Source organism: Monodelphis domestica, chromosome 4 (assembly GCF_027887165.1).
Source record: "Monodelphis domestica isolate mMonDom1 chromosome 4, mMonDom1.pri, whole genome shotgun sequence".
NCBI lineage: Eukaryota > Metazoa > Chordata > Mammalia > Didelphimorphia > Didelphidae > Monodelphis > Monodelphis domestica.
Window position 1 is genome coordinate 94,272,946 of NC_077230.1, and position 23,296 is coordinate 94,296,241.

General features: G+C 41.5%; 2 protein-coding genes across 11 annotated transcripts; both read left to right on the top strand.

The window, feature by feature from the left end:
* Positions 1-2,184: 2,184 nt before the first annotated feature.
* On the top strand, positions 2,185-8,343 carry LOC103104121 (uncharacterized). 2 transcript variants are annotated; one of them, XM_007493890.3, is made up of 2 exons: positions 2,185-2,497; positions 4,372-8,343. In XM_007493890.3, the coding sequence occupies exon 2, from the start codon at positions 4,488-4,490 to the stop codon at positions 8,289-8,291; it is 3,804 nt and encodes a 1,267-aa protein (XP_007493952.2). In that variant the 5' UTR covers positions 2,185-2,497; positions 4,372-4,487; the 3' UTR covers positions 8,292-8,343. The 2 variants fall into 2 exon arrangements, with proteins under 2 accessions (XP_007493952.2, XP_016289031.2); XM_016433545.2 differs by lacking the exon at positions 2,185-2,497 and adding an exon at positions 3,141-3,473.
* A 3,107-nt stretch (positions 8,344-11,450) lies between these two features.
* On the top strand, positions 11,451-20,633 carry LOC103104522 (uncharacterized). Of its 9 annotated transcripts, none has more exons than XM_007493891.3 (5): positions 11,451-11,713; positions 12,688-12,867; positions 13,777-13,826; positions 14,877-16,100; positions 16,470-20,633. In XM_007493891.3, the coding sequence occupies exons 3-5, from the start codon at positions 13,796-13,798 to the stop codon at positions 16,517-16,519; spliced, it is 1,305 nt and encodes a 434-aa protein (XP_007493953.2). In that variant the 5' UTR covers positions 11,451-11,713; positions 12,688-12,867; positions 13,777-13,795; the 3' UTR covers positions 16,520-20,633. The 9 variants fall into 9 exon arrangements, with proteins under 9 accessions (XP_007493953.2, XP_056649604.1, XP_056649602.1 ...); XM_056793626.1 differs by having other exon boundaries at positions 16,473-20,633; XM_056793624.1 differs by having other exon boundaries at positions 12,575-12,867; positions 14,877-20,633.
* Positions 20,634-23,296: the final 2,663 nt, after the last annotated feature.

Below are 23,296 nucleotides of genomic sequence, written 5' to 3' on the forward strand. Positions count from 1 at the left end.
GTTCCAGACAGGAAAGACAGTGAGGGGCTGATGCCCTACAATGGACACAAAAGGGAAAGACTCAGCCAGGGCTGGGCGGCTTGGCAATGGACCTTAGCCTAGGGGGAGAAACCACTGGGACAAAAGAGATACTCAACATCGGGTGGGATTAGCTGCTCCCACCCAAACTACCAGGATGTCCATTGTTTGGTGAAGTGGGACCTTCCCTTAAGAGGAAACTATCCTGTGACAAGGTCAAAACCTGGGATTTCTACCTCCCAACTATATAAACTGGGGATCTCTAGATTTCCACATTGACTGTTCCCAAAGCCTGAATTACACTTGGGGACCATTGGAGTCTTCAATGAAATCTCACCAAACACATGAGTTTTTAAATAGTTCTAATTCTGGTCATCCACTCTTTTATTTTTACTTTTATTTTTATGTTTTAAAACCCTTACGTTCCATCTTAGAGTCAATACTGTGGCTGGTTCTAAAGCAGAAGAGTAGTAAGGGCTCGGCAATGGGGGTTAAGTGACTTGTCCAGGGTCATACAGCTAAGAAGTATCTAAAGCCAGATTTGAACCCTGGATGACCTGGCTCTCTATCCACTGAGCCACCTACCTGCCTACCCTTTTGTTGAAATATTGGGTATCCCTAGTTCTTCTAGGCTAAAAGTATATGAGCTGCTCATGGGATGGTTCCATTCTGATCAGGATGGGAGCTTTGACCTGTTCCATTTCTGACCTGGGCCAGGCCACCTCTCCTTAAACAATCTTATGAACTTTCTACCAGTCCCAGCTCCAGGGGCTCACTATATCCTGCATAATTAAGTGCAGAATCCCAGTTGGCTTAATCCAAAGTCTCAGAACTCCTGAGATGAAGTGATACACCAACCTCAGATTCCCTGGGAGCAGAAATTACAGGAGTGCCCACTCATACTCAGCTAGTTATCCATTCTCATCTCCCATACAATTCCCAGTTTCACACAAAAAATGATCCCTCTGTTCCCTTACTCTACAGTTTTCCTAACCTTATTTGAATTGTTAATAAGTGTATAAATATAGAGTACCATGTGAGTGATTAACAACCAGCTTTTTAGAGGAAAAAAATGAATGCATAACACACTAACAATGCTAAGTCCTAGATTTGTGGTGATGGCTTCCACAACAGTTTACATTAAATTTGGTTTTCCCAACTAAGGAATATATTGTTTAAAAGTGGGAGCCACTCATGGAGGAAATAGGAAGGACAAGTTGAACCCAGCAGAGTATGAATGAAAGACTGGTAATTGGCACAGTGGATTTCAAAGTTACTTGTGATTAGGAAGAAGGACATAGAGAAATCACAAGCTTTGTTAATAAACCAGAAAGGTCAAATAGATTATTCTGGTATTCCCAGAGAAGAGCCAGAGTTATAGTCTGTAATTGTAAACTAGCTCTTGAGACACAATGGAAGTATTATTTTACCTATGATACTTGATCCAAGAGATCCAGACATGTACAAGAACTTTTAATATTGGGATACAATATAAGGTTCCAACAAGAAATTGTCAGATCTTTTTGGTGTCCTTGTTCAGTTGTTTTTCAGTAGTGTCCCACTCTTTATGACCCCATTTAGGGTTTTCTTGACAAAGATACTGGAGTGGTTTGCTATTTCCTCCTCCAACTCATTTTACAGATGAGGAAACTGTGTCAAATAGGGTTAAGTGACTTGTCTAGGTTCACACAGCTAGAAAGTATCTGAATCAGGATTTGAACTCAGATCTAAGACAGAAAGTAAGGGTTTAAAAAATGAATTAGCTTGTTAGTTTGCTACATTAATGTTCTTGAACATCCCTCCCTCCCTCCCCATCATTCACCCCCTGCACTAAGGAAGGTATCATTTTACAAAAGGATCCTCTCTCTCTGTTTCTCTATTTCTCTCTGTCTCTCCACATATATATACATACATATGTGTGTGTGTGAAGATTGGATTAGGCTCTCCCCTGATTCCTGATTGTAACAATGAATGTACTTAGCTCTTCCTTGATTGTGAAGATTAAATTATAATCACCAGTCCATTTTTAGATTTATATCCCCCAAAAACATAAGCACAGTACTTAAAATTAAGTATGGAGATCTACCCATTTTGGACTTAGCCAAAAGAAAGGTAGGAACACCCATCTCACACACTGGGTGGGAGGTCTGTGACCCACCTGTGAAAGAGTGGGTGATGAATCAGAATTGATTGACTGCCTTTTGGGTAGTCCTAGAGAGGAGCATCAGCTGTGATTGGTAGACATAAAGATTAAGTGAAGTGATGCAAGACAAAAGGTCTTTAAAAGAAAGACAAGTGCTTGAACTGAGTTCTTCTGGGAGTTCCTCTGAGAGTTCGACTTAGAACACACACTTGGAGTGGAACCTCCTGTGAGAAGCAGTTTTGCTAGACTTCTGCTGGAGGATACTGGCAGTTCAACTGGAATTGAGGCTGACGAAGAAGAGGCTGATAAAGAATCTTCTGGGTGAACTGACACCTGGTGAGTGTAAACATCAACTCCCTTTTCCTTGGTCTTTCTGGAGGCACCAGTCTCTGGAGAGACCCATCATCTTAGGACTCTTTTCCCTTGGCTGGGGTCTCTGAATTCCTGCCTGGCTTAGAGGAATCTGGAGCAACGATCTCTCTCCTTTTCTTCTCTTTCTTCTTTAATATCTTCTCTCTATTGTAAAATAAACTACCATAAATTCCATTCTGACTTTAGTAATTCATTTTGGGATTTAGTAATTAAATCCCTAAAATATTATTCAGTCCAACCATAAATTTAAACATATATACATATATAAAAACAAGACCGTTTTACATATGTATAGATTTCTAAATATATACATAAAGCTGTCTATTGTTTCTATTTATCACTTCTTTCTCTTGAGATGGTCATACACAAGTCATCCTTTAAGCAATATTTCTGTTTTTGCATTAAAAACCATGCTCACTAGAGAATGATTATGGTTTTTAATGCAAAAACAAAAATAGTGTACCTAAGTGCCTCTGCCAGCTCTGACTGGTCCTCTTAGAGATGGGTGGGGCAGCTCTGACTGCAAGTGGACAAAGGACAACTGGTGCTTTATGATGGTTAGGGCTACCTCAGGACTTCTACCTGGGTTAAATACTCAAAAGTTCAGACCTGTTAAAGCAGGTATCTAAGGAAGCACATACACTTCCTCATAATTTTTTTTTCTGAAAACGTTGATTTTACTTGGAGTTACTTTGTTTTTACTGGAGACATCCAACTTCGTTAGCCTCTGCTCCTTGAGGAACACTTGCAGCGGCAAGTGGCAAAAGCTGAAAAGGAACTAGCTAAGACCCCAGGATCTTGGGAATATTTCTTAGCTGGTGAAAAACTTGGTGGATTCTCACCAGAGTCCTTCACCTGTCTCTGTTAATCTTGCTTTCTCAAAGAAATCCTTGAAAATTGGAGAGAAGAATGGAGAAAAAAACCAGGATGCTTCCTAAAGGTGAATACTCAACTATTTTTTTTTTTGTCAGCTAAACCGTCTGATCCCAGTCCCAATATAATTCTCAGAAAGAACTTAGGGTAGTAGAATGAATTTTTAAAGTCAAAAGATATGAGTTCTAGTCCTGTTTCTGCCACTTCAATAATTCTATGATCTTGGTCAAGTTGCTCAAATACACTTGATTTTTAATTCCTAGTTTTTTAGCCTTGATCATTTTATTGACCATATAACTTAAAGCAAGTCACTTAATCTTCCTCTGCCTCAGTTTTCTTCATATATTAAATGGCAATAAAAGTACTTGCACACTTTGCTTCATGGAGTTGGCATCAGGAACACAAATGCTTTGGAAAGAGTTAAAGCAGGCATATAATTATGATTTATTCCCAGCATCCACCTCCTGCTGGAGAGATGATAGACTTAAAATATAGAATGAGACACACATTTTTGGACATGGATAATTGAGAACTTGTTTTGCTGGACCATGCATATTTGTTTGGAGGTTTGTTTTTTTCTTTTTCATTGGAAGGGGGAACAGTGGGAGGAAGAGATAATAAATGCTTTTAAAGAAGATGAATAATGATAATGCAAAAATAAAATTTATTATAAAATAAAATGGGGAGATATTTTAAAAATATTTCTTTCCTAACCTGGGAAATGGGGGTAATGATATTTGCTTAAAGTATCATATGACATTTCTTCAGGAATCCAATATCAATATATATGTGAAAGTGCTTTGAAACTGCCACATTTCTCTAATAAATGTTAGGTGTTAGGGTGATTATATCCTACCTATTCTTTCCTCTGCTCATTATTCCACAGATAACTTTTTATATATAAAGTATATGTAGATACTGTATTTCATTACCCTCAATCACCCAAGTATCTTCTTCATTAACAGAACTGGCCCAGGACCCGCAAAAAGGCCTCTATCAATGGACCTCATCAGTAGTATTACCACATTCCTCATATCGGACTTCACCAAGGTGGAAACAGAACCAAAGGTCCATTGAACAGATGCCACACTTCAGCCACCAGGCTAGAACTCTCCAGGCACCGCTTAATCCTTCCAAGTGGACTAAACCCAAACCTGAACCAAAGGTCAAATATCTGCTCAAAGCTATGGAGCCTCCCCACACTGACCATAGGGCAATGGCTGTACCATTACCTTATCTTCAACAACAAGGTAACCCTAAATCAACACTCCACCTTAAAAAGAATGCAGGTACTGCAATCATGCCCTTACCCAAGCCCAGAGTCATAGTCAAGAAAACTGAGGTGTCCTTCAAAGCTACTAGACAATGTCTTCCATTTCCATCCAGCCCCAAATGCCAGCCAGAGACTCCACTGAACCCAGATCTACTGAACCCAGTGAATTCCTCAGATCCTGACCACCTTCCTAAGATTTTTCCAGACTTTGACCACCAAATGGAAGACCCAATACACCTCCATCAGAATCCTCCATCTCCATCAATCCCCAACACGCAAGCTGAAATACCACCAAATGAGAGCCCCAGGCTAGATGCCAGACTCAAAACATGTGCTGACTCCCAGACTGGAGCCCTATCTGTTCCAATGAGCCTCTGTCAACAGACTAAAATTTCACCTAGGGTCAGACCCTATGTCAAGGCCACAAATCCCCTGGCAAGAGTTTACCACCAGAAGCCCAAGGCCACAGCTGCACCATCATCATCTTTTCCTAAAGACTGTTGGCCCAAGTCCAGAGCTTTGAAATCATCAGGCCAACTGGGTAAAACCTCAAAGGAATTACATCCCAACTTCAAAACCACAGTAGTGACGTCCTTGTTTCAATTCTCTGACCGACAGTCCAGGAACGTGGCAGCATCTTCAGTCCATCTAAATCAGAAAATAAGAGCCACCACTATGACTCAAGCTGAGAAGAAGTTCCGATCCATTGCTCAAGTCTCACTTCGACCAGAAAAAAAATGCAGGAAAATATCAGGAAAAAAAGACAACCACCAGGCCATGACCTTGTTAGACTCAGATCATGGAGGAACCTCACCTCTCCTGGTCTTAGGCTATAAGGACGCAATTCCTCTTAGTTCTGACAAAGAGGTCACCCTTCCATTCAACACTGACCTAGACCAAGCTGAAACAGAAGCTATTCCAAATGCAAACATTCAGATGCTTCAGGCAAGACTAAGCCTTGGTGGAAAAATGACACTTATACCTGCCAACCAGGCTACAACTTTAACAAGCCAGGATCATGGGGCAACACCTCCAATGAGATTAGACCAGCAGGGAAAAACTCTAAGTGACCTGGATTGTGAGTCCACATTGCCACCTGTACATAACCAGCAAGCTGAAGATACACAAGATCTTATGGCCCCTGTCTCAATTAAAATGGAGGAAAAGGTCTGGGAGACAAAGCCACCAAAAACAGACCATCAGACTGTCATTTTAATGGACCAAGACTTCAAGGTAAGACCTTCTCTGGACTTAGACCAGGAGGACAAAACTCAAACTGGTCCTGAGGATCTGGTCATTCCATTCAGAACAGACTATGAAGCTGAAGATACAACACTAGGCTCTACTATCCATTTCTCACTTCAAAAAGACCAAGAAAAACAGGAGATGATGCCACCCGAACCGGATAGCCCAGGTACAATTTTAACAGTTTGTTGCTTTGAAGCCACTTCTACGATGGGTTCTGAAGAACAATACAACATTGCCCCCAGCCCTGAAAACCAGTCCACAACTCCACCAAGTTATGACCACCAGGATGAGGATATTCTAGAACAATATGCCCATTTTATATTTCAAGCAGGTCTAAACCGGCAGGAAACAATATCACAAGAAACAGACCAGCAGCTCGTAGACTTAACAGAATGGGATTTCTGGGACACACCTTTTCCCCAGATCATTGGCAACCAAGAAATAACTATAACTGACCACGTGGACACACCTCCACCTCACCCTGATCACCAGACAGAAGAATATAGACTAAATTATAATACTCTAACCTCTCCTCAAGTAGAAAAAGAAGACTGGGAAACAATATCCCAGGAAAATGACTATCAGGCTACAACTTTGTCAGACGGAGATCAAAGGGTATTTGTATCTCCATTGATTTCAGACGCACAGGATAAAGCCCTATTTCCCCCTGACCTGGATCAGACCACACTCCTAGCCGACCTTGAACACTGGCCTGAGACTATACCAGACCCCATCAGCCAAGTGTCCCTTCAAATGGAAAAAGAGTCTTGGGAAATGACACCACCCAGAATGGATTCCCAGTCCACAACTCTGTCAAACCAAGGTTGTGCAAGGCCTCCAGTGGACTTAGACCAGAAGGACAATGCTTTATCTGGCCTCATCCACCAGACCATATCTCCCACCAGCCCAGATATGCAGCCTGAAGACCTACCAGGTCTAACCATTGCCCATGACTTGATTCAATCTGAACAGCAGCATTCAGAAACAATGGCGAGCCACCAGGACGCAGCAGCAGTAGTCCAGGATCACCAGTTAATACCCCTACTGTTGTCAGACTTCCAGTACTCAATCCCATCCGCCCCTATGAACGAGGCCACGCTTCCACCCAGCCCCGACAAGCAGAATGAAGGCACACAAGTTCTCATCAACCATCCCTCAATTCCAGTGAAACCAGAACCTAGGGAAACAAGTGAACCAGGGACTCCTCAGGCTATAATTCTAACTGTCCAGGATAAAGGATCAGAAATTTCCCTGAGTTCAGATTCCCAGGACACACATCTAGATGATCCTAATTGTCCCTCTGTATCTTTATCCAGCCTTGACAACAAACTGGAGAATGTCCAAGACCCCCAAACCCAAGCCACACCTTTTGCAGGCCAATACCACTCCCAAGTATTATCAGTGAACGTCAGCCATAAAGTTACTCCTCCATCTACACTCAACTCCCAAGAATCTCTTCCCCACAGCCCTGAGAAACAAGCTGACACCCCACCCCATCCCACAAACATCCAGAGCAAACTTCCAAATATGTTTACTATCCACAGGGCTTCACCAAGCCCCACCTACAGGGTCACACCTCCAGTCACCAGTCACAAGATGGAGCCTTCAAAAAACCGAAGACATCCAAGTAAGACCGAACAGAGCTCTAAGCACCAAAGTCAAGATCAAACTAAGGTCCAATCCCAGACTCAGATGGTAAAAAACAGAAGAATTCCGTGGTGCTTAAGTTACATCAAACCATATAATGTAGAGGGGGGGTATGTCCCTGCCAAAACCATTCAGAGCATCGTCAATTCCATCCCTCAGCAGAAAATTAAAAGTGATGTCTGTAAGCAAATCCTCCTGCGGAGGATGAGGGTCTCTCCCCCTTTTGGTAAAGGTCGACGAATGTTAATGGCTTATACAGTCTGTTTAATCTGTACCTCCTGGGTACCAAATGGCTGTCCACACACTCAGGGATTAAAATACTCCTGTGAAGCACAACTTTTAGCCATACCAATCCCTCTGCCTGGTCCTAAGGAGGAGCTGGGTGTGAAATTTATTCTCCAAGTGCCCAAGGAAAAATTACCAATTTTCAAACAACAAAACACTCATTCCAAATCCCGTAAGCCCTTCAATTCATCAGGCTATCAATCACATTCCTCTTTACCATCTGCATCACCTTCTTTACCAGCAAGGGAAAAATGGCTGCAGTTCATAGTGGGTAAGGATCAACCAGTGGGGAGAAACTCACCTAGAGGCCAATCAACTTGTGTGGGGGAAATGACTGGGAAGAGGAATACTAGAGAAGAGGACCTGAGGGGTCCGAGGACATTTTTAAGATCTCTTCTACAGATATTTCAAATGAAGCAAAAGGGACACTAAATCACCATCTTTTTCTATTTAAAAGCAATTGACTTGCTGAGCATATCTGAAACCTGCGTCTTATTTCTTATGTTTGATTTTAATGTAGCAAGATAGATAGATCTATCTTTTCTTTTCAGTCCACCGTGAGAACCTATTAAAGGCACTCTTAGGTATGCCAAGAGAAGAGCCTCCTTGTTCTCCTCTCTCATGCCTTTCTAACCTTAGAGGGTCATACAGAGTAGACCCAAAGTGCATGAATCATTATAGAGTAGGAAAAGCTTCCTTAGCTGCCTCTCCATTTTTTATAGCATGTTAATATCTTTTCCCCTAGAAACTTCACTAAGGCATGCCTGTATTTATCTACTCCCTTACTCATACCCCAGCTTCAAAGGAAATTACACTCTTCATTCTGGATTCTATATTTCAAAAGGTCCATGATTTCATCACTAGCCACCAAACAGATCTCAAGAAGGTGAGTCATGGCCACCAGGGTAAGGTTCAATCTAGCCACCTACTGAGATTTGTCAGGTTCAAGCCAGGATCCAACAATTGACTTCTTGGGGGGGGGGGGAACCCAGAAGAGTTATATACATCAAACCATATACCACTGAGAGGAGAAATAGAGGGAGGATCCATTGTTAAAGCTTAGATTGAACCTGATTAAACTCAGTTCAATTTTACACTGGTGATTAAAGCCTCTTGGAATCTCAGTGTTGTCCAGGACATGGAGGAGGTGTCCTTTATTTTTTTATCTATTATTATTATTATTATTTAAACCCTTACCTTCCATCTTAGAATCATTACTGTGTATTAGTTCCAAGACAGAAGAATGGCAAGGGCCAGGCAGTGGAGGTTAAATGACTTGCTCAAGGTCACATAGCTATGCAGATATCCTTTAGTGAAACCCTTTGAAGACAAAACTGACCAGTCAATATGAGAAAGAACTGTGGGAGTAGAAACAGAAGAAAAACAAGTGCTTGATCACATGGGTCAATGGGGATATGATTAGGGATGTAGACTCTAAAGGATCAATAGTGCAAACATCAACAACATGGAAATAGATCTTGATCAAGGACACATGTAAAACCCAGTGGAGTTGCTCATTGGCTATGGGAGGGGGATGGAAGGAGGAGAGAGAAAGAACATGGATCATGTAACCATGGAAAAATATTCTAAATTAATTAATTAAATAAAAAATTAAAAAAAAACTGACCAGTCAACACACATTTATTTACTTTTAAACCCTTATCTTCTGTTTTAGAAGAGATATTAAATATTGATTCTAAGGCAAAAGAGAGGTAAGAATTAAGCAATTTTAACTCAGGACCTCTAAGCCTGGCTCTATCCACTGAGTTACCTTGCTGCTCTTCAAAGGGCACTTATCAAGTACCTACCATCAGGCACTACTGAAGCACTGGGAATACAAGTAAAGGTAGAAAGACTTTTCAGGAATTTGTCCTGTAGATTGACAGAATGTGATCTGACTTTTGGGAGTATTCAACATAGTTTAGAAATGTGAAACTTTAATTAGCTGATTATCCTTAGCTTCTATTAAGGTAAAAAAAATTCATCTGTTTTTCTCCCATGTGGTGATGTGTCCCTCTAACCACTTGTGGAGCATGACACACTTCCCTAGACACAATGCTTGATGGGTCTCCAATTTGGCAAGATTTGCCAAATTTAGCACAGCTTTCTAAATCTATAGTCAACAACATGATGTGACATTAGAGACATGTTTTACTGGAGGCTTTGTCATCTGGGAGAGAGCAAATATGAAATCCTTAGAGCTGAAGGGTCTAAGCTTACAAAATGTGTCTGTCTGTTGTCCTTTTAGTCTTCATGCCTTTTCATTCATAGAAAAATTATTTGCTACAATGTGATTGTCTATAAAAATCAATGAGGTCAAGTCCACAAGCTCTTTGTAGACTTCCCAATCTACCTTTTCTGCCTCTATCATCTCCTTTATTTACCTTGCAGTCCAATGAAATCTGCTTTCTTATTGTCCTTCCCACTTGGCATCACATCTTCCATCTCAGCATGTTTATCCAGGCTTGAAATATCCTGCCATTTCACCTTCTCTTGGAATCCCTGGTTTTCCTTCTAAACTCAAGCATTGCCTTTTATATATGAAGTCCCTGATCCATCTTCCTCACTCTACCCCAGCTGCTAGTGTCTTCCCCAACAAAATTTATCTTTTCTATAGTCTGTATATATTTTGAATTATTTTTTATAAATGCTATTTCGGCCAATTAATGTAATCTTTTGCCTTTGTATCCCTCAATCCGTAGCACAGTGCCTGGTACATAGTAGATGCTTAAAAAATAAATGCTTATTTAATAGTGCTGATAATTTTTACTAATAATAATGCCTAAAATACAAAAATATCATCCTTTATTGCTGCAGAAGAAGTTTAGGGCATAAAGCCCCCCTTCAAGGGAAAACCAGAATCACCCCTCATAGAAGTTCGTCTAGGAAAGCTGCATCCTGGAATATCACAGAATCTCAAGGAATATTCCCCCCCCCCCCAGAGCATAGCCACTCCCCCAGATTTGGGGTATTGCTTGCAAAATGGATGATATCGTTTTCATTTAATTTTCCACTAGATGAAAAGCACTGGTGATTATATCATTCATTATAAGGATGCTGTATAGGGCCCAATAAGAGATTATTTCCTTCCAGAATTCTCAGGAAACTTTTGTCATTGCCCCTATGCTTCTGTCTTGTGGATTTTTTTTTTTAAACCCTTGCCTTCCATCTTGGAGTCAATACTGTGTATTGATTCCAAGGCAGAAGAGTGGTAAGGGCTAAGCAATGGGGGTTAAGTGACTTGCCCAGGGTCACACAGCTGGGAAGTGTCTGAGGCTAGATTTGAGCTACCCAGCTGCCCCCTGTCTTGTGGATTTTGAGGAGGGACAAGCACATAATTGGTGAGGACCAGACCAACAGGAAACTTAAGTGTTTGATACAGTTTAAAGGTACTCCTCACATGCCAACATGGCTCCATGGAACACCATTATAGATGTCTCTGATGCCTGTAGCATCAACTGTACCCCCTGCCTGTAGCAACAACGTCCCCTGGAAGTGGGGTGGGGCAGTTTGACTGAAGGAAGACAAGGGGGAAACTGGTGCTTTATGATGTCAGGGCCCTCTCAGATCCTCTATCTGGGATAAATGCATCAAGGTCCAGTCTTGATTTAGGGGTCTAAGGAAGTACACATCTACTTTTCTCTGAGTCTCATAACACAGCCTCTTGGGAGAAAGTGCTTATCTTTCTGGAATGACTAGATTTGGCTTTTAGTGACTTTATTTTTATTGTGGATCCTGTCCCTAAAGACCTTTCACTTGTAATCAACAAGAATCGCAAGCAAGAATCGGGCTGGCAAAAATTGCTGTGCATTAGAACCTTTGGCATATCCTGCTCATCTTGGAAGTTCTTACTGGTAAGAGATTGGTGCTATGGTACTACTCCCACTGAGTGTAGGTGGTAAAGTGCCTTACCAACCTTAAAATACTATCTAAATCTTAGCTGCTATTTATTTAGCTTCTAGTGGAACAATTTAGACTATGATAGATTTCCTTCACTGAACTCTGTTAAAAACCCAGAGAGGAATTTTTGGTTCTGAGGCAAAACCCTCAAGATCTAATTTATGTCTCCCTGAGCCCAGGATATTTCCAAAAAGAATGGAAAAGATAGCATGCTTGTCCTCACAGAGCTTACTAATAGTAGCCACGGGAATAAAAGGGACAATATTTTTTGTTCATTATGAAAGAAATACCAACTCTCTTAACTAATGGACCCAATGAGGCAACCAAGCACAAATGTGAAGTTCCATTTTTCTTTTTCATGGAACTGGAAGGTCAAGCTCTTTGCGTACTTATGAGAACAAAAGGGAAAGGACTATTCATACTTTTTGTTCATATTAAAAGAAATTCTGACCCTCTTCCTGAATGGACATGATGCAACCAAAGACAAACATGAAGTTGCATTTTTATTTTTCTTGGAGCTGGAAGGTCAAGTTCTTTGTGTGTAATGTCCATAGAAGTGTTTGCCAGGGGAAGGGGATCTTTCCTGACCTGAAAATATCCTTGTGGATAAGGGACACTTACACTGTTCTGTGACGTCCGAGCCTCAGGCTTCCAGGGCAGCTGGGACCAAAGTACTCAATCTTGATATAGGGACCTGAGAATATTATACACCTAGTTTTCTCTGACTCTTGAGATCCACCCTCAAAATAATTTTTTTTTCATGAATAGCTTGTTTTTATTTTCTTGGTTTATTTACTTTTTTTCTTATTTTTTAGGATCTATAAATTAGAGAAGCTTTGAAACATCAAGGGTGATCTGGAATTATACTATTCTCAAGACCTGTGAATTTAGGGCATTTGAAATGTTCTGCTTCCTGTTATCCTTGTAGATTCTATTGGTGAAAAATGCCAAGAGGGAGAGAGAAGTGTGACCTGTGGATGGAGGAATGCAGTGTGGGGTCTACCAGGAAGTCTAGGAGAAGTAAAGGGGTTTGGAAGACATCTAGTTAACCCAGTCTTGCCCATCCGTGATCTACTCATATAATCAAAATTGTTTCTGTTTTTTTAAGGTAGGGGCATCCCAAAGTTCTCTACAACTTCACAATAAAATGTATTTATCACTGTGAGAGATAAGAATACAAATACATAAAAGAAAACTCCTTTTGTGGGGTGATATGAAGGAGAGTAGCAGGCCTAGGAGGGTGAGCCCAAGATAGCTTTTGGGCAATTTTTGATTTCTCTTGATTCTGGGGAACCTGATTTTCCTGAGGCTGGGGGAAAAGAGATACTAAACTAAGCAAATGTCACCTGACTTCACAGGGGGCTAAATATGAAATGTCTGCTTTGAAATTTTGTCCTTTTAATCTGCTAAAAATGGCCGAGGATAAAAAAGGGGGTGTCTATCAAAGAATTTGTAGATTCACCTAAGTGTTGGCTCTTTTCTGTAAAATAACTATTGCTGGAAATGGCCTGCCTTGGGTGAGGAGGAATGGGATGGGATTAAACTCTTGGAGAAGTTTTGGAAAGCCCCCAAAACAATGGCAGATGGCTACTAAACCAAATTTACCCATTCTATTGCAGTTGTAGTAAGGTAAGGCTAAAACAATTCCCTTCAAAAGTTTTATTGTTCAGTTGCTTTTTGAGTAGTATCCAACTCTTTGTGACCCAATTTGGGATTTTCTTGGCAAAGATATTGGAGTGGTTTGCCATTTTCTTGTCTAGATCATTTTACAAATGAGGAAACTGAGGCAAACAGGGTTAAGTTTCTTGCTCAGGGTCACACAGCTAGCAAGCATCTGAGGTTGGATTTGATCTCAGGGACCACAATTATCCTAGGCAGGCAGGGGAAGGGAGTAGAACTGGAGGCAAAAAAGGAAACGAGTCATCGTTCCAACCATCCTTTTAACTTGATGATCTTTTGAAAAGGTCACTGGAACTATCACTCTTTACAATTTTCATTAATATATTGTTTTCTCAAGAAGACCCTTTGGGAGAAGAATGGAGAGAAGATCCAGGATTTTTCCCAAAGGTGAGAACTTTACTTTTCAAGTCATCCCAATTGGGTCCCTTCCCTACTTTTTATTTTGGGAGAGGGGAGAGTACTTATTCATCTATTTGACTCTGATCATATCTGAATATGCAGAATGAAACTGATGTAGTGGGAAGACCACTGACAAAAAAAAAAAAAAGACCTCCTTCTGACATATTAGCCATGTGGCCATGGGCCAACAATACTTTGAATTTCTGTTTCCCTTATCCTAGTCCTGGCTACTTATTATTTATTCTCCATAAAAATTTTAGTAATTGACTTAAACTTCTCAGTGCTTCAATTCCCCTCACCTATAAAACAATTACTGGAACTGCCTGTATGGGACAAAAGCAAATAAAGTTTTAAAGCAGAATATGATAAAACATGTTATATGATATATAGTAAAATAAATGATTCCGTAAAACATAAAATAAAGTTCCTATCTACTTTTTCTTTCCTCATCTGTCATTTGGGAATAATGGCATATCCCTTGTCCCATGGGCTTTCTTTCCTATGTAATTAGAAGGAAAAGAATACACAGAGAATGCCTTGAAAATGAAAAAAATATTATGAAAAATTTTAAGTATTAAGATGATTTTATAGATAAAAATATATATAGATATATACATATATGTAATTTCTTTTCATTTCAATTTACTAAGAACTTTTTTTTTTAACTCTGGACACCATTTCATTCTGGAGAGCAATCTGAAATAAAGGAAGTACTTCTTGAAAAAAGTTATTTCCTGGGGGCAGCTGAGTAGCTCAGTGGATTGAGAGCCAGGCCTATAGTCCTGGGTTCAACTCTGGCCTCACACATTTCCCAGCTGTGTGACCCTGGGCAAGTCACTGAACCCCCATTGCCTAGCCCTTACCACTCTTTGGCCTTGGAACCTATACAGAGTATCGATTCCAAGACGGAAGGTAAGGGTTTAAAAAAATACCAATTTGGTAGTTGCTTACTATTAGACAATTGCTTTCCCCATAAAACAACACAGTGTGTGTAGAGCATTGTGTCACCCTTATATCCATTCTCTTTTTAATCAACAGAAATAGCCCACTTCCCTCGAAAAGGTCTCCAAAACAACAGCTCGTCAGTGCTGTTACCGTGTCCTCCACATCAGATTTCCCCACTGTGGGAACAAAGCCATTCGTCCAGGATTGACCAGATGCCCCACCTCGGCTACCAGGCCAGAGATCCTGAAACATCAACCCCTCCCTTCCTCAGGACTGCAGAGAGAGAATCCTCGCCTCAGGTCTTCCAGCATCTCCCCGAAGAGTCCCAGCTGCCCCAGGATGACCACAAGACAATGGCTGTCCTGTTGCCCTACCTTCACCACCGAGGTCTGGCCAAACCATCGCCCCGCCACAAATACCGCGCCTCGCCGTCAGTCATGCCTTTCCCTCGGTCTAACTTCAGGGCCAAGAAAACAGTTCTGAAGTTAACGGCTGATGAACAGTGTACGGTGTCTCCCCCTCGCTCCCCAAACCAGGCGGACTATTCCCTGGACCCTGACCACCTGGCTTTGGATCACTCCGGCCTTGACCACCTGCCTAAAATTTTTCCTGGTTACAAAAATCGGGCTGAGGCCATCACACACCTTGGCCAGAAGGCCGAAGTTCTCTTATATGAGGGGGACGAGTCCAGTCCGAGATCTGCATATAGACCTAGCCTAGACTACCAGACAGGGCCGACGCCGGGGCCGCTGACCACTATGCAGCAGACCAAAGCGTCCCTGCGGCACAGACGACACCACGTTAGGGCCTCCACTCTGCTGCTGGGGTTCACCAAGAAGGGAGACAGACCCGTTTCAGCCTCTTCCCATGGTCTTAAAGATCGGTCCAGGGCCACAGTTTTCAAGCCACCAGACCTGGCCAGAGTGTTGAAAGAATCCCACTCGGATCTCTGCCCCAAAGAAATAATATCCCTGCTAAGATACGCTAACTCCGAGTACAGCTTGACTCCATCGTTATCGGATCAGGACCAGAGTCCCGATCAGGAGGCAGAGGAAATGCAAGCTCCCACGGCCGAAGACGCGTCTCTGATTGAAGTAGAAGCAACATCTCTAAGTGGGGACTACCAGACTACCGCAGCAGCAGGTCTAGATCACGGAGTGACACCTCCACCGAGTGTGAAGCTCCAAGACCTGATTCACTGGAGCGCACCAACGCCTGCCTCTGAGGCTTTACCAGACCCAAATGTCCTTTTCACACTTCAAGCAGAACAAGAAAAAATGGCAGAGAGAATGGAACACCAGGCGATAATCCCAGCAGGTGAGTACCACGAGCAAACAGATTCACTCTTAGTTCCACAAGATAGTTCACCTGACCTCAAACTCCCATCAGACCTTGTCTGAAGCGACATAGTGCCAAATCTTTCTCCGTGTCTCAGTTCACCCAGTCCAAGGTCCCATTGCCCATGCCTTAATTCAGACAGAACCAGAGACTTGGCAAACGATGTCATCAAGAAGAGAGCCCTGCCCCCAGCACTAATAGGCCCCCATCATAGGACAACCTCTCCACTGGGCTTAAATCCCAAGACATCTCTCCCTGGCCTTAACCACCATGCCATCCCCACACAAACCCCAGACCACCAGGTGACTGGAAATATAATTGATATTAATCCTCCTTTCATACTTCAAGCAGGGCAAGACTACCTAGGGGAAGTGGAACAAGAAATAGACCTGGACTAGGCCACATTTTTCACAGGTCGGGATCATGGGCCATTGGACCTCAGGATAAGATTTTAACCTGGTTTCGACTACTAAACTACAATGCTGACGGGCAAGGATCCTCAGATACTACCTCCTATGGCTTTAGACCCACAGAGCAAAATACTTCCTGAGTCAACAGGTTACATCTCTAATAAATCCTCATCACTTGGCCAAAGTGATGGCCACAAGGCCATCTTGCCTGTGTTTCAATTTAAAAAGAACATGAGCTTAGGGAAATGATGCCAAAAATAGATGAGCAGGCTACAGTTCTAATAGGCCAGGATCATGGAGTAGCATCTTTACTCGGCTTAGACTCCAAGGACATACTTCAACCTAGTCTTGACCATCAGACTACATCTCCACCCATCCCTGAACATAAGACTGAGGAAATACCAGAAATAAATAGCCATTGTACGCTTCAAAGAGACCTTGATCCCTGGGAAGGAATGGCACTGGAAACACACTACCAAATGACATTATGGAGTCCTGTGGCAATTCCTCCTTTGAACCTAGACCCCCAGGATAAATCTTTACCTGCCTCTGACCACTGAGTTACAACTCCTTCAGGCCAAGACCATGGGATAACACCTCCACTGGCATTAGGCCCACAGAACAAAACCCTGCTTGAGCTTGATCAGCAATCCACAGTTCTAACAAGCTCTCATCATCCAAACAAAACTATACAAGATTACATTCCTGAAGTCTCAGTTCAAATAGATCAAGAGCTCTGGCAGATAACGATGCCACTAAGAACAGGCCATCAGGCTACAACTCTAACAGGCCAGGATCATGGGCTACCTTCTTTACTGGGCTTAGAAACCAAGGACATATTCTTACCCAACCTTGACCACCAGCTACATCTCCACCCAGCCTTAATCACCAGGCTGGAAATATAGCAAACCCAAATGTCTAGCTCACAGTTCAAGGAGAATAAGACTCCTGGGAAGAGAAGATTAGAAAACACCACCAAACCAAAATGTTAGCAAATCAGAGTGATGGGACAATGCCTCCATGGAACTTAAACCCCCCAGAACAAAACTCTACCTGTCTCTGATCCCCAAACCACAATTCTTAAGAGGCCAGGATCATGAGACTATACTTCTACTCACCATAGCACTACAGAACAAAACCCTGCTTGAGCTTGACCAACACGTCAGGATACACAAAGCTATATTGCCAAAATCTTCAATTAAACAGGTCAAGAACATTGGGAAACAATACTGTCAAGAACAGACCACCAGGCCATTGTACAGACTAGAATCTATTGCATTTCGATCCCCAGGACAAATCTGTCCCTGCCTCTGATCAACAGATTTCAGCTCTCACAGGTCAGGATTATGGGACAACACCTCTATTGGCCTTTGGCCCAGACAAAAAAACCCAACTTGAGCCTGAAAAATGGGCCAAACTTCTACCACACCCTTAACAACTATCTGGGGGATACTTAAGACCAGACTCCCCAGGTCTCAGGGAAAACCAAACAAGGACATCAGGAAATAATGCGAACAAGAACAAATGACCAGACCACAATATTAAAATGTCAGGATCATAATACTCTGCCTGCACTTGTCTTTGGACTACAGAATGAAACCATACTGAAGTTTGACTAGCAACAGGTCCACACCATCACCACCTCCAAGCCAAGGACATATGGAACTATGTTGCTAAAATCTCAATTCAAAAAGAGCAAGAGCCCTTTCAAATGATTCCACCAATATTACAGCCCAGGCCAGAGCCTTGATATCCAGATGATTGAAAAATACCTCCAGTGAGCTCAGACCCCAAGGACACCAGACCTATAGGCATTGGCCACTGGGACACATCTCCACTTATCTCTCATCAACAGGATAACACTATTGTTGACCACAATGCCCATGTCATACTTCTGATAGATCTTGGTCACTGGGAAACAATATCACAGGAAAAAGAACAGACTCTTATAAATCTAATAGATGAGGATTTCTGGGACTTAATCTCTTTTCCTGGGCAGAGATAACCAGGAAACAATTCAAATTGACCTTAATCATGGAGACACATATCTATGCAGTTTTTCCTGCCAAGTTGAGGATATTTTATATACTAAAGTAATGGTCTCCCCTCAATCAGAACAAGTCCTCTGTGAGTTGATACCAGAAGCAATAGAATCCAAGTCATCACAGGCCAGGCCATACCTCCATTGGCCTTAGGGCCACAGGATCAAACTCTACTTCTCCCTGACCAACAGGCTATACTTCAAACCATCCCTGAACACTGAGCTGAACATTTGCCAGATCCTGTTGTCATAGCTTTCTTTAAATGGCACGAGAGCCCCTGGAAACACCACCAAGAAGGGAAGGCCAATAGGTTGCAGCTCTATCAGACCAGGATTCTGAGACAACACTTCCACTGGGCTTCAAGAAGGATAAAATACAGTCTGGTCTCTATTAACTCACCTGTTTACCCATTCCTGACCATCAGTTTGAGGATACACCAGTATATAATAGCCATGCTGCAGTTCAAATAGAGAACAAGGCTCTCAGAAAACAATGTCAACAAGAAAAGATACTCAGGCTAAAGCAGAAACAGATCTGGATCATGAGGCAACACCTCGTGTGGGGTTAGATCAGGATGAAGCTCTTACTGGCCTCAGACTTCAGGCCATACCTTTACCCAGTCCCCTGTAAGCAGGCAGAAAATGCACAAAGCTCCATTGAGCATATATCACTTCAAAATGAACCAGAGAACTGGAAAGCATTACCACCTACAATGGACAATCAGACCACAACTCTCAAAGCTCAAAATAACCAGACAATATTTCCAGTAAGTTTAGATTCCCAAATTCAACTTTACTTGACTCCAATCACCAAGACATAAATATGTTCAATCCTGACCAGCTGGTAGGGGATACACAAAGGCCCATTGCCCATGTGCCACTTCAAACTCAGCTAGAGACAAACCCACCAAGAATAGACCACTACCAGGACCCAGTTCTCAAAGGCCAAGGTAATGAGTCAAGACCTCCTAAGCTTAGATTCTCAGGACAACACTTTATTTGGCACCAGTATCCAGGGCACAAGCAAATTCATCCCTGACCAACAAGGAGCCTACACAAAGTTCCAGTGCCCATGCCTCACTTCAAACTGAACCAAGGAAAAAAAACACCACCAAAAAGAGAGGTTAGGTTAATGGGTCAGTATCTCCAACGAACTCAGGTCCCCAGGAACTGAAGGAATCTGGCTCTGATCAACAGAGCATCATACCTCCAGTCAACATCATAACTCCAGTACATAAATCAGAGGTAGCTCCCTCACAGCTCCCTCAAACAATCACCACTTACCAAAATTTGGTCAGTGAGGTTAGGCTACAAGATTATGTTTAAATCCACTACCAATCTCAAGCCTAAGCAAAGTAAGCAGAATGCATGGGGTTTCAAGTATATCAAACTGCAACACTGTTGATGGAACAATCCCTAAGGAAATTATGCATACCATCATTAGTCCCATCCCTCAAGAAAAAATAAAATATGATACCTCAAAATAGTTTCTCTTATGAAGAATGGGAATGTCTTCTGCTCTTCAAAGTGATCAACAGATTTTCTCTAATCCAGTTTGTTTAACCTCTTTTGCCTGGGAATCCCATATGACTTGTCCCCATGTTCTGAGAATGAAATACCTTTGTGAGCCCATATCCATCCTTCTGCCTAGTCCTAAAGAGGATATAGGTTTGAGATTTGTCCTCCAAGCACTCCAGACCAAAACACTTTCCATTTATTCTTCCAGTCATTCATTACATTTCACAAAGCCCTCATACTGTCCATTAGACTCTCTACAATCTTCATACACAAAATCTATGGGGATTCCTGTTTACCTGAAGCATCAAAACCTTATTCCATCTCTGTCCCTACAAGGATAAAGAGATTCCACTTTGTAACTGGCAAGTAGTCAAAGAGGAGAGACATATTTAAAAGCTAAGAGTCACCCACAGGCATAAAGTCCTTGAAAAAGTGTATTGGCAGAGAAGATGAGACAAGGGGACATAGAATATTTTTCAGTTCTCTTCTAGATTTCAGTTGAGGCAAAGGGTAAATTAAATGACTAACTTTTCATCTTTGAAAGGTATTGACTATGTATATTTGAAATTTATATTTTATTTTCTATTTCATTTTTTAAAAATGTACTGACACAAGTAGAAGATAAGGCTATCTTTTAAATTCGGGATGGAATCAATTAGGGATTTTTTAAGGTTGTCAATGAGAAAAACTACATGCCCTACTATCATGCTATTGTCTAACTTCTAGTCAAACAAATTATACTCAAAATGAATGTATCTCAAATTAATTAGATGACTCTCCATATTGACATGAGCTGAAAAATGTTTAACAACTAACTCTCAACAATATGCATTACATTTTTTAAAAATCCCTTACCTTTTGTTTTAGTAACAACTTTTAAGACAGATGGGCAAAGGCAAAACTTGCCTAGGGTTACACAGCTAGGAAGTATCTGAGGGTATATTTAAACCCAAGACATCCCAACTCTAGACCTAGCACTCTGACTACTATGTCACCTACCTGCCCTGTATGATTTACTTTTAGATTTAATTTGAACAATTAGCATTTTCTCCATCATTTTCTTATGTCTAGACCCATGATGGAGAACCTATGGCACACATGCCAAAGATGGCTTTGCTTTCAAGATCATAACCCCGCCCCCCCAGGTGTCTGTTCTGAGTCCTAGGGAGGGCCCCACTGACCCCCACTTCCAGGGGGCCATTAACACCTGCCTGCAGTGACTCCAACCCACATCAGAGTTTTTGTGAGTGCACACATGCTGGCTTGCTGAAGGGAAGGAAACTCCAAGACTCTACCCCTCCAAGACTGCAAGGAGAGGCTTTTCCTGAAAAGAGTTGCCTAAGGTAGTCAACTACATCCTGAAAAGTAGACCCTCTTCCATAAGAGATCCATGGGGGGAGGGACACAGAATGCAGTTGGGGGTGGGGCACGGCACATGGTCTCTGAAAGGTTCTAAAAGGCTCACCATCACTGGTCTAAACAACAACAAAACAAAAAAAAAGCCCCAATTTGTAGCCTTTGCTAATTTCTGAGGAAAATGTTCACAAGGAAAACTTAACTATTAACTCATGAGCTCATTTGAGCTTACTTTAATATATCTCTTCTCTCTATACCCTGTTTTATAGAAATTCAATAAATATCTTCCTCCCTATAAACATTGATGTAAATTTCCTCTATTTCTTCTAACTCAGAAATGTGAGAATGTAAGATTAAAATTAAATATCCCAATACTCCAAGTATTATTTTTATAAGATTTATTAATAATTACTCAAAGTGGGGGCAGCTAGGTGACTCAGTGGATTGAGAGCCAGGACTAGAGATGGGAGGTCCTACCAAGCTTCAAATTTGGCCTCAGACCCTTCATAGATGTGCGACTCTGGGCAAGTCACTTGACCCTCATTGCCTAGCCCTTACCACTCTTCTGCCTTGAAACCAATACAGAGTAGATTCCAAGATGGAAAGTAAGGGTTTAAAAAAAATTAAAAAATAATAACTCAAAGTAAAGGGAAGTAAAATGAGAGAAAGAGCATTACCCACCTGTGTTAACAAGTAAAAAGGACCCCAAAGATAGGGTTACAGAAACTTTTAACAAAAAATGTGAGGATGTATATGAGGATGCAGAGGAAAGGAATTCTGGGAAACAAAGCCTTGGGATACAAAATTCCAATTACACATCTACCCCTGGGATCCTTTGGGAGACTAGTCACTCCAATAGATCATGTAACATAACCAAACATAACTTTAACTAGAGGTATATACAATAATTTGGGGATAAAGGGAAATAAAAGAGAAAAAGAACAAAACCAATGTTAGATACATTGACAAAAAGCCAATTAGGGGTCAGTCCCCTTTGGCATATAAGACTGTATATTCAAAATAAATGCAATTAACCCTCCACCTCCACCCTGATTCAATTTAGCACATCCCAAAGTTCACTCTGGATCTTTTGGTGTAGTGTGTGGTTCCTGCAGGCATCTTCATGGCTACCTTCTCTAAAGAGTCCATTTTCTGGATTCTGGGAGGAAGAAAGTTTCTTATCCTAAAATTACTCTCAAAAGAATTCAAACTTTACATTATAGGATAATAATACATTCCCACAAAGGAGGGTGGTGAAAAACACAGGGATCACCCAGGGATACAAGGCTGAGTTATGAGGTATATGAATCAATTGGCAAAAGAAAATCAAAAACATCAAAAAATCCAAATAAAAGGGGAAAAAGTAACTACTGGATGAAATATAAAGTAGTCTATTTGTAAAAATTCCAAGTTAAAGAAAATAAACCTATAAAAGGTACTTGAATTAGAGCCCAATTAAAGTGATTTGAGCAATTATGCACTTACCAAATCAGTAGCCAGGACTACAGAAAGTTTACCACACTATGAAAGATAGAATAGGGAATAGATTTTAACAGAAAATTGGGAAATAGCATTCCCTGGTGTAACTTTACCTTTTCTCTCAGGGAAATGGGAACCAGGATGGCAGCCAAAGTAAGTTCTTTGGTAGGATGTGGCTCAGGGAAATCTGTGTCTAACATATGTCAAAAAGCCACAACCTTGAGCCTCAAATAAATTCAAGTCCTCTGTGTCTTGGAATAGTATCTCATCAATCCCATTGGGATTGGTTTTGGTATCTTTGACCTTGTACTCAATTGGTACTGTGCAGGTTAGCTTTGTGCTTCTTTGGCACTGATCAGTGGCTCTTTTTG